The following is a 15,655-nucleotide window of genomic DNA, read 5'->3' on the forward strand; positions in this document are numbered from 1 at the left end:
TGGGTTCCTGGTTTTTTTTTTTTTTTTTTTTTTTTTCATGAAGAAGCAAAGAATTAGTTTACTAAAGGAAGTTTATTTATAGATTTTTAAAAATAATCATTATACTGTGGATCTTAGTAGAAAGGGCAAAGCTTGCGGAGATGACCGTGGGCCTGTCAATACATATTTACTTCTCTACCAGACAATGAGAGGAGGCCAGTGGGATGTTTGTGCTTCTCTGCCCTCCTGTCTTGCAGCTATTTCTTCAACACTTTTTTATTGACTCCTTGTCAGTCGAGAAGGGGAAGCTTTAAACTTGAAAATGTTTACTAAGGGCAATAGCTACTGATCAGGTGTGTGAAATACGTCTTTTGAACCTAAAAACAGTCTGATAATTATCTAATTTAATTTGTATCCTTGTATTGGGAAATTGCATCAATGTAGGCTAGCCTAAGTGTGGCTTTTCCTTTTTCAAAAATAGTATGATACTTCCTTTTAGGGTGAGAAGATTTTTTATTTAATAAAGCCAACAGATGAAAATTTGGCACGTTACGAATCTTGGAGTTCATCTGTGACCCAGAGTGAGGTGTTCTTTGGAGATAAGGTGGATAAATGCTACAAATGTGTCGTAAAGCAGGGACATACCTTATTTGTTCCTACAGGTAAGGTTTTCATCCCATCCCCTACTCACCATGATTGATAGTCACATAGAGTTGGCTTTTAATTAGAACCTCTGATTTTAACATGTTTGGAAAGTAGTTTTTATCACATTTGTTAAGAAATAATTCTGATCTTGGACTTTTTAGGTTTTGTTCCTTAGAGGTTTTCTCTTCTAGTTAGGACTTCTTTTGGCATTGTATTTATATCATTTGCCTTCATTTTTATTTTTATTGAGAAAAAATTCGCATACCATAATATTCACCCTTTTAAAGTGTACAACTCAGCGGTTTTCAGTAGATTAATAAAGTTGGGCAAACAAATGTCATAAAAACTACTTTCCAAACATGTTAAAGCCAGAGGTTCTAATTAAAAGCCAACTACTAATTCCAGAACATTTTCCTTGTCTCAAAAAGAAACCCCGTACTCTTCAGCAGTTACTCTCCATTCCCACCTCCCCTGAGCCCTTGGCAACCACAAATGTACTTTCTGTCACTGTGGATTTGCCTCTTTGGATATTTTATGTAGATGGAATCATACAACATGTGGGCTTTTGCATCTAGCTTCTTTCACTTAGCATATTATCTTCGAGTCTCATCCATGTTGTAGCATGTATCATTACTTCATCTTTTCATGGCCCAGTAATGTTCCTTTGTGGGATATACAGGTTGAGCATCCCAAATCCAAAAGTCCAAAACCTGACTGCTCCAAAATTGAAAGCTTTTGAGCATCTGCATGACCCTCAAGAGGAAATGCTTATTGAGGCATTTTGGGTTTCGGATTTTCAGATTAGGGATGCTCAGCTGGTAAGTATATAATGCAAATAGTCCAAGATCCAAAAAAAAATCAGTACTTCTGGTTCCAAGCATTTTGGATAAGGGGTACTCAGCTTCACCATCTTTTGTTTATCCATTTACCAGTTGGTGGACATTTGGGTTGTTTCCACATTTTGGCTGTTTGAATAGTGTTGCTTTGAACATTTATATACAATTTTTTATGTGGAGGTATGTTTTCATTTCTCTTGGGTAAATATAGCTAGTAGTAGAATTGCTGCATTACGTGGTTTAACTACATTTAACTTCGTGAGGAATTGCTGACCCGTTCTCCAAATGGCTGCACCATTTTACGTTCCCACCAGCAGTGTATTTGGAGTCCAGTTTCTCCACGCCATCACCAGTGCTGTAATTGCCTTCTATTCTAGTGGTGTGATGTGTCATGATTTGGATTTGCATTTCCATAATGAGTAATGATGCTCAGCATTTTTCTTGTTGGGCATTTGCATATTCTCTTTGGAGAAATGTCTATTCAAACCCTTTGCTCATTTTAAAATAGGGTTATTTGTCCTTTTTAATTGTTGAGTTTGTAAGCATTCTTTGTTCTGTGTACTAGACCCATATCAGTATGTATGATTTGCAAATATTTGCTCCCATTTTGTGGGTTATCTGCTCACTTTGTTGATAATGTCCTTTGATGCACAAAAGTTTTTAATTTTGATAGTCTTAACTATGGTCAGCTCTCCATTGCTGTTAAAGACCAAGCCTGTAAGAATCTGGGCTGCTGTCCCAGGACAGTTAGGAGGCAAGGGGTGTGTCTTGAGAGACCCTCAAAGAAAGGATTGAGTATCAGTCTTAGCTGTAGTCTCAGGTATAGGTATCAAGTCTGTCATTTTGAGATGTAAATGAATGTAGAGTATAGACTGTCCAGACCAGTGGTTTTGAGAATTATATGCTGGTTTTGGTGACCCTAATGACTGTAGAGTTCACAGGGATCTGTCCCCACAGGCTCTGCTGAAAGCCTTGCCTCTGGTATATATAATAATAATGGTGTGTTGAACAAATGAAGACATGCCTTAGAACTACCAGAATATTTGCCTAGATAAGTATCAGTATTTTCATTGTGAATGGGCTGATTGACATTGTGAATGCCCCTCCCTTAAATCTTCCTACTTTTTGCTTTTATGTTAAGTATTTTGTTGTACCCTCTTCAAAATCATAAATTGACATTCATAGAATAATTTTTTTTATTGATTTAATATCCTAACTAGAATATAAAGAAGAAATTAAAAGGCAATTTATAATGAAATGCTATTTCATGTGCCTGTTTAGGCACGGCAGCATTAGAGAACGGAATGAAATGGTAATTGCATAAGGAAGGAAATCAATCTAGGTGTGTGTTAGTGGCAACACGAATTCTATCAGTAGCACTGGTGTAGGTACTGATACTTCCTGGAATATCAGAATCACCTGGAGGACTGGTTACAACACAGATTGCTGGACCTCATGGCCAAGGTTCGGATTCTGTGGAGCTGGAGTGGGCCTGAGAATGTGCATTTCTAACAAGTTCTTGGCTGATTCAGGTGCTGCTGGTATGGGGACCATATTTGGAGAACCACTGCTGTAGGCAAAGTGATTTTTTTCCCCAAGGTAGTCAGCAACTGACAAGCTTTCAAACAAACTACAGTACAGTTTTTGTATTTCAGGAAATTGTGCCAAAACCGTGAAAATATACTGTGTGTGCATGTCTGTATATACAGATATATATGACATATAATAATGGAGTTCTAATTTCTAGGCTGAGATAGTTAATAGGACAGGCTTTGTACCTACGTGAATGCGCAGGAAAATTTGACAGTCCCGAATGATGCAGGACAATTTCATTTTGTGTGGAACTGTCTCACATGTTGCACTCCTGGCTCCCACTCACAAAATGCCAGTAGTGCTCCCAGATCATTGAGACAATCAGAAAAGCCCCTAAACGTTCCAAAACATCCTGAACAGGCAGTACTGCCGCTATTGAGAACCACTGATGTGTAGGATTTGGAGTTGGCACAGACTTCTAATTTGTGGTTTCAACGTCAAGCTCAAGGCTTTGTGCCTTTGAGCACAGAAATGGGCACACTTGAAAGTGAGTCCTTTGAGGGTTTTTGTTTTGTGTTACAGTTCAGTGAGGGGTCAAAAGATGACAGATACAAAGAAAATGGGATTTGTGTATTTTAAAAGCTAATTTGCATACAAATATGTTTGTATATATTTATTTCTGGTGAAGTCTTTAAGTCTGCCAACACTTTTTTCAAAAGTTAGATGTCATGTCTTAGAAATGGTTCTCACTTTGTAAGCATTTGTATGGGAATACAAAATATCATTTTTTGGTAACACCTATATTTGTAGGACCATAACCCTTCATAATTAAATGTGGGTGATCTACCTTTTCCTTCTTACAGAGTCAGGTCTCAGGTTGACTCCTCTGATCCTCCTCAGCTTAGTCCTTTCAGGGCACTGATTTCAGGATGACACCAGGACAATGGAGTATCCCACCAATCCTCGTGTGTTCTCTAACGGAAAATGTGCTTTTCTAAATCAAACCAGATTTGGCTGGTCTGAGAGTAAAATCTTTAATATAAAATTGGGTTGTGTTTTTAAACTAAAAAACAAAAACAGGCTGGGCACAGTGGCTCACACCTTAATTTCAACACTTTGGGAGGCCAAGGTGAGAGGATCACTTGAGGCCAGGAGTTTGAGACTAGCCTGGGCAACAAACTGAGACCCCATCTCTATTTTTAAAAAGAAAGAAGCAAATACACTAAGAACTACAAAAACCTTCACCTTATTTCTCAAACTCAGCATAGAGCCTAGCATATAATAGGCATTTACTAAATATTTAATTAAATCTATGTATTGTAATAAACATTAACTTCTCTAGCACTGAAATATGAAATAAACTGATACTGATATTTTGAGTTACTTCACAGGTAGATATCCTATTTGTTTGGTTTACATATTGAAAAATGACTGCTTTATATATTTTTAACCATTTCAGGGTGGATCCATGCTGTGCTGACTTCTCAGGACTGTATGGCTTTTGGGGGGAACTTCCTGCACAACCTTAACATTGGCATGCAGCTCAGGTTTGTGTCAGCATTTACATGACCTTTTATCCTTTTTAAAAATAGGATAATCTTTTTTTTTTAACTTAAAAAAAAATCAATAGCATATTTTATTTGAGATTCCATGGAAATAGTCCCTGAGATATTATTAATAATAGGAGCTTTTAACAAAAGTAGTATTTTAAAATTTTGCCAGGAGGATACTTTGCATTTCAAATCTAAAGCAACAACAACAAAAAGGAACTTACTCAGATAATACTCCAAATTTCAAAATTTTGTGAAAATGTATGTGTTCTCCTTTGGCTATTTTTGCAATGAGGGAGATGAGTAAAATCTAGTCAGACTGAGATGTGACGTATGGTACTAGAAAAAAGCAACCCTAAGTCAGGACTGCTATCGAAACACCTGCTTTCATTTTGCTGCAGGAAAAGGATTAATAGCTGTTTCTCCCCTGTATGAGAATTTGACCTTTGCATAACTCTCTTCCCCTGATAGTCTAATGAGTGTTGACTTTTACTAGGTAACACTGCTTATGGTAAAAATGATTCCTGATTGATAAACTGCATCAGGACTGGGAGAACTAGAAGTACCTAGTAGGGAGCCATGTCTTTGGACTTGCCTGAATGTGGTAACTCTTGTAATTTGACACACTCATAGAGATCCCTAGAAGCTATGCATCTGTGTGTGGCGTTATTACAAGAGAGAGTGGCTCTTACAGGGCATAAGGCTAAGCAGCTTTAAACAGCTCCCACACCTACCAAGTGTGGATCTTGTCTTTTTGTACCTGAGCTGTCCCTGAGGGAGGGATGGCTCCTGTGTAATTCGTGCCAAGTGTGGTCTTGAGCTGGAATACCTAGTTGAGCCTAAATAAAACTTTTGGGTGAGTATTGCACTGTTGTGGATACATGGAGCTGTTTTCTGAAACACACAGTTTTATTTTTTGTAGTAGAACCCTCGTAAAAATCTCTTTTGTTAAAACTAGGATACAAATCTAAAGGTGTGATCTTGATCTTCTGTGAAGTCCATTACAATTCTTAAGTATACCGTCAAATTCCTTAAAGTCAGAACCTGGATAAGATCACAATTCAGTCTTGTCCACATGTGATGTTGCTAAGAAGTGTAAAATACTTCATTGGTCTTATAGATCATGACCTGCTTATTTTCAAGTTGGTTACTTTTATCTAACTTTGAAATGCTAATATTAATATTAAATATTTCTTCAAATTCATTTAGGTGTTATGAGATGGAGAAAAGGCTAAAAACACCAGATCTTTTCAAATTCCCTTTCTTTGAAGCCATATGTTGGTTTGTAGCCAAAAACTTGCTGGAAACCCTGAAAGGTAATTAATAATTTGCATATTTGTATATGATATGATGCATATTATTTGTCAGTTCGCTCATAGCCACCTTACAGAAAGAGTCCCTTTTCTAGTAGAGTATGGATGTCACTCTATTTTGTTTTTTAAATATATGGTTTTCCCCCATCCAGGAACCTTTTTAGCAAGTTAGAGTCTCTAGTCCATAACCTGACAATCTATGTTCTTAAAAATTTGTTATAAAAGACCTGAATCAGAACAATGTAGGTAATATTAGAAATGTTCATTCCATCTAGTACTCTAGAAGCCTGCACACATTATCAAGCACGTAACAGTGCCTAACTCTCAAAAATGCAGTTTATTTCGAGAGACTGTTACCTAACATATGTTCCCCAAATTTGCTTTTAAGAAAGCAAACTAGGCTGGGCACAATGGTTCACTTCAGTAATCCCAGCACTTTGGGAGGCCAAGGCAGGCGGATCACCTAAGGTCAGGAGTTCAAGGCCAACCTGGCCAACATGGTGAAACCCCGTCTCTACTAAAAAAAATACAAAAATTAGCCGGGCATGGTGGTGCATACCTGTAATGCCAGCTACTTGGGAGGCTGAGGCAAGGAGAATTACTTGAACCCAGGAGGCTGAGGTTGCATTGAGCCGAGATGATGCAATGGCGACAGAACGCAACTTTGTCTCCCCCCCCCCCCCCCCGCTCCAAAAAAAGTTCAGGTTATGATTTTGTAGTTGAAGAAAAAAAACCTTTTTTGAACTTGTCTTTATATTTGAACTCACTTTTTAAAAGGTGGAATTTCAGACTTTGATGTTTTAATATTTTGGTTTAATAATCTTTGAGCACTCAAGTTGGAGACTGATGTCACTTGCTTCTGTTTTCTGCTTTTCATCCTCTTGTGCTAGTGAGAATAGTTTGTCTGCTTTTTGTGTTGTCTAACTTTTGTAGTCAGTTTGTAAATAGTGCTACTATTATAATTGACAACTCTCAGAATAGACATAAACAGATTAAACAGTAAAGTTTATTCTGAACATTTGCTTCTTTTTCCATTTTAAAGTTAAACAAGAAGAAAAGGTAAAATGAAAAGAAATAACCAAAAATTTACTTCCCAAGATAGGCTGTACAGAACTAAAATGATAAAACTCATATAACAATGGTACCCTAAACCCCCCCCCCATAGCATAGCGCAGAGATGTCCTGGCAGCGCTTCTGGTCTGTGGAATGGGGGTAGAATCCCATGCATGAGAAGGGGACAGGTCCTTTCTTCACAAGACCAGTTTTTGCTCCAGAAATGAATCCTTGTCATGAATCGCCGACGCATTCCGTGTTTTCAGTTATTTTTCTTGGCTGTAGGAATGTCACAGTGGACTGTGGAGTTGTCATACGTAGTTTTCAGTAAAATACTGGACAATAGAGTTTATAGTCTCCTATTTAAGTGCAAGCCTAGACGGACAGGAACACTTTTATGTACTTATAAAAACACAAATTTCCTCGTTTTGTGGAAATAAATCCCAATTATTGAACATTCTGGTTAAGAGATTGGCAATTCTATACTTGGTTCAGGGTACTTTCTCCCCTCTTTTCTCTCTTCCTGTCCCAAGACTCCAAGTTCCTGTCTTGTGGTTAGCTAGGAGAAACTATCCACGAACACACACACACACACACACACACACACACACACGCCTGTACCCCTGGAGTGATGCACAGTGGTCTTTTTTCCACTAATGTCTAAGAGAAGCTCATTCTTTAACTTCTTAAAACAATTTAAGAGCTTTATCTGAAAGACAAAATCTTGCCATTGCTCGTGAAGCCATAGGAGCAATTTGCTTAGTCTTAGAACTGTTTAGTCTTTGTGTTAGGCCATCAAAAGTTCAGAAACATTGAGGTCTGATTGAAAGCATGACTCTGTACATTAAAGACTTTTTTAAAAAGGATTATTAGAAAAGGATATTTGTAGGTTGTTTTAAGATGTTTCATTTTATTAGCCAGATCAGTATAGAATACCTGGCAATCACAGTGATTCAGTCCAGTCTCATCAAGGCAAAAACGAAATGATCATTATAGCAATTGCCATCGTTTTAAGCATTCATCCTGGAAACAGGAATAGTGGTCTTGTGACCCCAAATTATGTTGTTCTTTTATCCGTAACCTTTTTACTTTACATTGTGGCCTATTGTTTGCCAGCTCTCAGACTGTTCTAAGGCTTATATGGTGGGTTAAATGAGGTTGAATCATCTGAAACTCTTTACTGTGTTTGATGTCAGTGATAGTAAAATAATGAACCAGTTTGGATTTGTGTAAGGAAATTAGCCTCTGTGCAGAAGCAAAATTCTTTGTTTCAACTTAACTGAATTTTGGACCACATCTAATATATTTTGTTTGTTTTAGATTATCGCAATTTGATTAAAAAACTCAAAACATTTTTGTTTATGTGTATTTATATTTACTTTACTCTGTTATTAAACTAGTTGATTATATAGATCACACACACGTTCATACTGTGTAAAGAATAAGGCTGTTATTACTCAGGTAACCACTACCCAAATTAAGCAAAAACAGCCTTGCCAATACCTTAGAAATGCTCTGTTACCTTTTCATTACACCTTTTTGCTTCCCTTCTAGAGATAACCATTATCCTGACTTTTGTGATAATCCTTTTCTTCAGTTTTACCAAACCTATGTTATAAACTAAAATAATTTAATTTTCAACATTTGTAAACTTCCTATGAATAAATTCATACTGGTATTCTCTTGTAACCTTTTACTTAGCATTGTTTGTGAGATTGATCCATGTTTTTGTGTGTGGCTGTAGTTCTTTTTCATTGCTAGAGTATTCTGTTGTATGAATATACTGTGATATATATATATATATGTTATATATATATATACACATACACTGATCTGCAAGTTTGACATTTTGGAGTTATTTTTGGTTTTTGGCAATTATGGAAGACGCTGCTAAGAAGTTCTTGTCTTTGTCACCTAGTGCAAGAATTGCTCCAGAAAACAGGCCTAATTGCTAGGTCATAGATAGAATTTAGTAGTTGCTGCCAAATTGTTTCCAATTCCCATTTCCATGGCAGGACAAGCAAGTTCCCAAAGCTCTATGCTCTGGCCAACACTTGGTATTGTTAGGTTATAATTTTTGCAAATCTCATGGATATAAAGTAGTATTCTTTGTGCTTTTAATGTGCATTTCCCTGATTTTTAATGGAATCGGGTAGTTTTTTTCATATGTGTATGGCCTTTTGGATTTTCTCTTTAACTGAAGGACAAAATTTCTTAAATGTAAAATAGCATTTTTTTCAACTTTTTTATGGTTAGTGCTTTCTGTGCCTTGTTTAAGTAGTTCTTTCTTATCCCTAGGTCTTGCAGAGATCCTTGTTTTCTAAAAGCTTTTACTTGTGTTTTGCATTTAGGCCTTTAACTCACTTGGAATTGATTTTTTCTTTTTCTTTCTTTCTTTTTTTTAATGGATGGTGGGAGTATATTTTCACTTGCTTTTGTGTAAATATCCACTTGTCCCAGCACCATATTTTGAGTAATCCATTCTTTTTCTGTTCTTCATAAACACCGGTCATCTCCTGTATCGTGTGTTGATACCTGTGTAGATCCTGGGACATACACACACATACTCACCCACCCTTCTGTTCCAGTGGGCTAGCAGTCTGTCTCTCCACCAAGCACACTATCTTATTAATCTTTGATAAGACTTGATATCTGGTAGGTCCTCCTTCTTCAAGTATGGCTTCGCTTTTCTTTCCCCTTTTATTTTTATATAAATTTTTGAGTTACCCTATTACAAGCCAACACCACCCTACCAAACGCAACCAAACAAGTAAATAATAACGTGGAGGTTTTTTTTGTTGTTGTTGTTGTTGTTGTTGAAGGTGTTAACTCTAGAGATCAATTTGGGCAAAATTTGATGTCATAAATACTGAGTTTTCTAAAAATGACATGGAACATCTCTGTGTATTTAGATCTTTAATGTCTTTTGGCATTTCTTATTTTTTCTTCATAAAAATTTTGCATAGATATCTCTTGCTAGATTTATTCCAAAGTAGTTCTTTTTGTTAGTGCTATTATAAAAACACATATCATTGTATTAGTCTGTTCTTGCATTGCTATAAAGAAATACCTGAGACTGGGTAATTCATAAAGAAAAGAGGTTTGATTGGTTCAGGGTTCCTCAGGCTCTACAGGAAGCACGATGCTGGCATCTGCTTAGCTTCTGGGGAGGCCTCAGGAGACATAACTATGGTGGAAGGCAAAGGGGGAACAGGAGCAAGATAGGGTGAAGGGGGAGGTGCTGCACACTTTAAAACAACCAGATCTCACAAGAACTCAATTGTCACAAGAACAACACAAGAGGATGGTGCAAAACCATTCATGAAGGATCCAGCCCCATGATCAAATCACCTCCCACCAGGCCCCACCTCTAACATTTGGGGATTACAATTGAATATGAGATTTGGGTGGGGATGCAGATCCAAACCATATCAGTCATTACTATGTATATACATATGGTTGAACTTACATGACATTTCTGTTTTTTACTTCAAATATAGTCAAATATTAGCAGTTTCATATGGTTAAACTTACTAACTATGTGATACTGGAATATAGAAGCAGTTACTTTTTATACTGATTTTAGCAACCTTGTTAAAATCTATTCTTTAATCATTTATCTGAGGCTTTTGTTTGCTTCTCTAATACACAGTCATATACATCCGCGTTGAATAATGATAGTCTTGTTCCTTCTTTTCTAATATTTATATCTTTTTTTTTTTTTCATTGCTTTACCGGGTTGTCTAGGACCTCCAGGGAAATAGTGAATAGAAATGGCAAAGGTGGGCAGCTCTGTCTTTGTTCTCAGTCTCAGAAGGAAAGCTTTCAATCTTTCGCCATTATTACCTTTGTTGTAGGCTTTTTGTTGATAACCTTTATCAAATGCTTGTCTATTCTAAGCTAGCTAAGAGGTTGTTTTTTTCCTTTCTTTTAAAAAAATGATCAGTGGTAGTTTAATTTTTATCAAAAACTTTGCCTGCGTATATGAAAAGCTCCACAATTTTTCTTCTTTAACCTTTTAATTTAGTGGTTCTATTAATTTATTTTCTAATATTAACTCAACCTATAATTTTTATATACCATTAGGTTAGTATATTGTTTGTATTCTATCTATATGCTTATATTTTATATATTCTATATATAATTATGTATTACATATGGGTGTGTGCATGTGTGTGTATTTGTTTGATTTTGGCACATGAGTGAAATTGACTTGTGCTTTGTTTTCTCAGACTGTCCTTGTTAGATTTTGGTATAAAAGTTATGCTAGCCGGCCGGGCACGGTGGCTCAAGCCTGTAATCCCAGCACTTTGGGAGGCCGAGACGGGCGGATCACGAGGTCAGGAGATCGAGACCATCCTGGCTAACACGGTGAAACCCCGTCTCTACTAAAAAAAATACAAAAAACTAGCCGGGCGAGGTGGCAGGCGCCTGTAATCCCAGCTACTCGGGAGGCTGAGGCAGGAGAATGGCGTAAACCCGGGAGGCGGAGCTTGCAGTGAGCTGAGATCCCGCCACTGCACTCCAGCCCGGGCGACAGAGCGAGACTCCGTCTCAAAAAAAAAAAAAAAGTTATGCTAGCCTTAGACAAAATGTTGGGATTGTTCCTTCTGTTTCTGATCTCTGGAGAAGTTTGTGTACAGTTGGAATGATTTCTTTTTTGAATGACTAATAGAACTCACTGATGATCTGGGTCTATAGTTTTCTTTGTGGGAAGATTTTTGACTACTGAGTCAATATCTTTAGTGATTAAATGACCATAAAGGTTTACCAACTAATTATTGAGTTCATTTGTATAAATTATTTTCTTAAAATATATCTAGAAATTACATCTAAAATTTGACATTTGTTGGCATAAAGTTCTTCATGTTATCCTCTTACCTACTAAATATCTGTGGCATTTGTAATGACATTATTTCTATTCTCCATACTGGATATTCGTGCCTGTTTTCTCTTTATATTAATTTTGTTGGTTTTTTTTTTTTTTTTTTTTTTGAGACGGAGTCTCGCTCTGTCGCCCGGACTGGAGGGCAGTGGCCGGATCTCAGCTCACTGCAAGCCCCGCCTCCCAGGTTTACGCCATTCTCCTGCCTCAGCCTCCCTAGTAGCTGGGACTACAGGCGCCCGCCAACTCACCCGGCTAGTTTTTGTATTTTTAGTAGAGACGGGGTTTCACCGTGTTAGCCAGGATGGTCTCGATCTCCTGACCTCGTGATCCGCCCGTCTCGGCCTCCCAAAGTGCTGGGATTACAGGCTTGAACCACCGCGCCCAGCCAATTTTGTTGGTTTTTTTAAAGAACTTGTTTGAGGCTCTGTTTGCTGCTTTGTTAATTTTTGCTTATGATTTTTATCCGTTTTTTTGGTATTAAAACTTTTTTGTGGGTCTTCAGTTCATTAATTTTCAGCCTTCTAACATAAATATTTAAAGCTGTACATTTCCCTGTATGTATAGTATACAACACATTTTGATATGTTTTCGTTATTTAACCAACATATTGTCTGATTTCCAGTGTTTTTCTTTGATCCAAATGTTGGTCTATTTTTTAATATCTGCATTTCTTAATTTCTAAACATAGAGGCTTTCTTTAACTTACCTGCATTATGAACATATATATGGTTTAGATCTTGGACTTGGATGAGACTTGTTTATGGTCCTAGAATATGGTTGACTTTTGTAAGTGTTCTGTGTGTGTTTGAAAAGAATGTGTATTCTGCAGTTGCTGGGTACAATATTCTGTTTATGGCCATTGAATCAACTTTATATTGTTCAAATTGAATATATGCCTACTGATTTTTTTGTTTTTGGTTCACTTTATCTCTTACCAAGAGAAATATTTGAAAATCTTCCGCTGTGATTGTGGAGTTATTTCCCCATGTAGTTCTGTCTAGTTACTGTTTTCTATATTTTCATATTGTGTTATTCAGTACAAATTCTAAGTGATTACATATGTCTTTCTGGTGAATTGAATCTTTGGTCATTATGAAATAACCCTTTGTTAATGACAGTTACACCCCCTTTCTTTTGGACTCTTGGTATCTTTTCCCCATCCTTTTATTTGAAACCTTTCTGTATTTTTAAATATGGTATGTATGCATATTTAGCTTATTTAAAAATCTAGCCAGATACAGCAGCTCACACCTATAATCCCAGCACTTTGGAAGGCCAGGGCTCGAGGACTGCTTGAAGCCAGGAGTTTGAGACCAGCCTGAGCAAAATACTGAGACCCCATCTCTACACAAAAAAATTAAATCCAGTGAAATGGTCTTTTAACTGGAGTATTTAGTAAATTACACTTAATGTAATTCTGTTTCTTTTTCTTTCTTGTCTTTTTGGATTGATCGTTTCATATTTCACTTTTTTATCTTTTTATTAATTTGGAAGTTGGATAGTTTTATATTTGGTGGTTACTCAAAATCTGAAGTTAATCCTTTTAACTTTAGAACATTTTAACTTTTTTTTCTCACCCCATTTCCATTCCTACAGAACTGAGAGAAGATGGTTTCCAGCCTCAAACTTACCTAGTACAGGGAGTGAAAGCACTGCATACTGCTTTAAAATTATGGATGAAAAAAGAAGTAAGTTATTTCAACAGTGAAATCACTGTGTTTTATGTTGCAAGATTAGGAAAACAGAGTCCTTGTGCTATTTTGGCAGCACATGTGAATGCCAGTAGTAGAGGGAATAGAAATCATGCTTTATATGCAACCTCCATTTTATTATTCAGTATATACAAATGTACTGGTTTCTGTTATGAGAATAAAGTATTTAGATATTTCTTTAATCTTTGATCTGGAAAAGAAAGCAAAGTATATTTAGGAAATTGACTAAGAAATGAACATATAGATATGGAATAATAATAATAAATAACATTGAGCTCTTATAGTTGTGCTGTAGTGTGCTGAGAGCACTGTGCTTTGTCTTTATACACATAATCTCATTTAATCCTCACAGCCAACTGTGTGAGGTCTAGGTGCTATTGGTACCACAATTCTACATATGGGAAAGCCAGGGTTCAAAGAGTTAAGTAACTTGCCCAAGAGAACTGGTGAAGTTAGGACTTAAAACTTAGATCTCTGGGACTGCAAATCCTATGCTTTTTACCACTCTGCTAGCTTTATGTAAAAGTGAAGGAAAGGAGAGTCCAGATTTCAAGCATGAGCTTTCCATTTTCATGAAAATATGAGCTAGTTGTCTGCATTTGAATCCCACCACCTCCAGATCTCCATTTAGAATTAGTGTTTCCTTCCCTTATGCATCCATGCTGTATTTCTTGTGCCTATGGGCTTAAAACAAATGTTTATAAAATAATATATTCGTGTTTCTTTCAACTGAGTCTGTGAGCTCTTGAACAGGGACTGTCTTTCTCATCTTTATTGTAACTCCATGGAACTTTGCACATAATACTTTAATAGGTGATACATGCATATGTGAGCTGATGAAAATACATGTCTATATTTTCTTTTTTTTTTTTTTTTTTAACAGAGTCTCGATCTGTTGCCCAGGCTGGAGTGCAGTGGTGTGATCTCGGCTCACTGCAGCCTCCGCCTCCTGGGTTCGAGTGATTCTCCTGCCTCAGCCTCCTAAGTAGTTGGGACTACAGGCACATGCCACCATGCCCAGCTAATTTTTGTATTTTTTTGTAGAAATGAGGTTTCACCATGTTGGCCAGGCTGGTCTTGAGCTCCTGACCTCAGGTGATCCACCCACCTTGGCCTCCCAAAGTGCTGGGATTATAGTCATGAGCCACTGCGCCTGGCTGTGTCCGTATTTATTTCTTGATTGTCCCCTTGAAATAAAAATCTTGCTCTTAAGAAATACTGGGAGACAGTAATTAATAGGTTACTGTCCCAATAATTTTATACTCCCTTTTCACTGTATTATCATTGCATCATATCTACCAGAGCACAACACTGTGGAAGTATTCAGGAAAATAAAAATCATGTCCTCCACTGTGAAAGACCTTATTGTCTAGGTGACAAGGAAAGCCATAAGCAAATTTAAAACTGTTTAACAAGATAAAAACAAAATAAAGCATATGTTGCCAAAACTGTATAATTTGTTTCCTACTGAAGGCTTTAGATGTGTGATTCTCAAATTTGTGACTTTATCACTTTATCAGAATTGCCTTTAGAGCTTTTTTTTTTTTTTTTTTTTTTGAGACGGAGTCTCACTCTGTTGTGCAGTGGCACAATCTGCTCACTGCAGCCTTTGCTTCCTGGGTTCAAGTGATTCTCCTATCTCAGCCTCCCGAGTAGTTGGGATTCCACACCTGGCTAATTTTTGTATTTTTAGTAGAGATGGGATTTCACCATGTTGGCCAGGCTGGTCTGGAACTCCTGACCTCAGGTGATCCACCAGCCTCGGCCTCCCAAAGTGCTGGGATTACAAGCGTGAGTCACCGTGCCCAGCCTTCCCCTTTCCTATTGATGGGATCTCTTCTATTTTACTTTTGCCTATTAAAAGAAAAAAAAGTACAAAAATGTATTCAAATTAGACTTCCCAAGAGAAACTAGGATTACTTTAGTGTCTGTGTTCTCCTTAAAAATCCTTATGCATTATGAATTAAATGTTAAGCTTAATTTGTTACTTTACTAATTAGTAGTAGTAGTTAGAATTACAGTAGGCTTTGAGGAGTAGAGTACAAGGTTACTACTCAATATAAAGCAAAATTAACTGTGAGACAAGTCTGTTTTTAACACAGTCTAAGAGGATTTTGTATGTTAATGAGAATCTCCTTAGAAGGCA

At 36.9% G+C, this 15,655-nt stretch overlaps 1 protein-coding gene across 2 annotated transcripts in view; it reads left to right on the forward strand.

Annotated features, from left to right (window-relative positions):
- Positions 1-15,655, forward strand: part of KDM7A (lysine demethylase 7A) — a 90,862-nt gene that overhangs the window by 55,429 nt on the left and 19,778 nt on the right. For both annotated transcript variants that reach the window (XM_033194854.1, XM_033194855.1), the window contains exons 7-10: positions 479-641; positions 4,453-4,540; positions 5,753-5,859; positions 13,394-13,485. In XM_033194854.1, the coding sequence (XP_033050745.1) occupies positions 479-641; positions 4,453-4,540; positions 5,753-5,859; positions 13,394-13,485 (450 nt within the window). The remainder of the gene's footprint in view (positions 1-478; positions 642-4,452; positions 4,541-5,752; positions 5,860-13,393; positions 13,486-15,655) is intronic.

Source organism: Trachypithecus francoisi, unplaced genomic scaffold (assembly GCF_009764315.1).
Source record: "Trachypithecus francoisi isolate TF-2019V2 unplaced genomic scaffold, Tfra_2.0 Lachesis_group4, whole genome shotgun sequence".
In the NCBI taxonomy this organism is placed as follows: Eukaryota; Metazoa; Chordata; class Mammalia; order Primates; family Cercopithecidae; genus Trachypithecus; species Trachypithecus francoisi.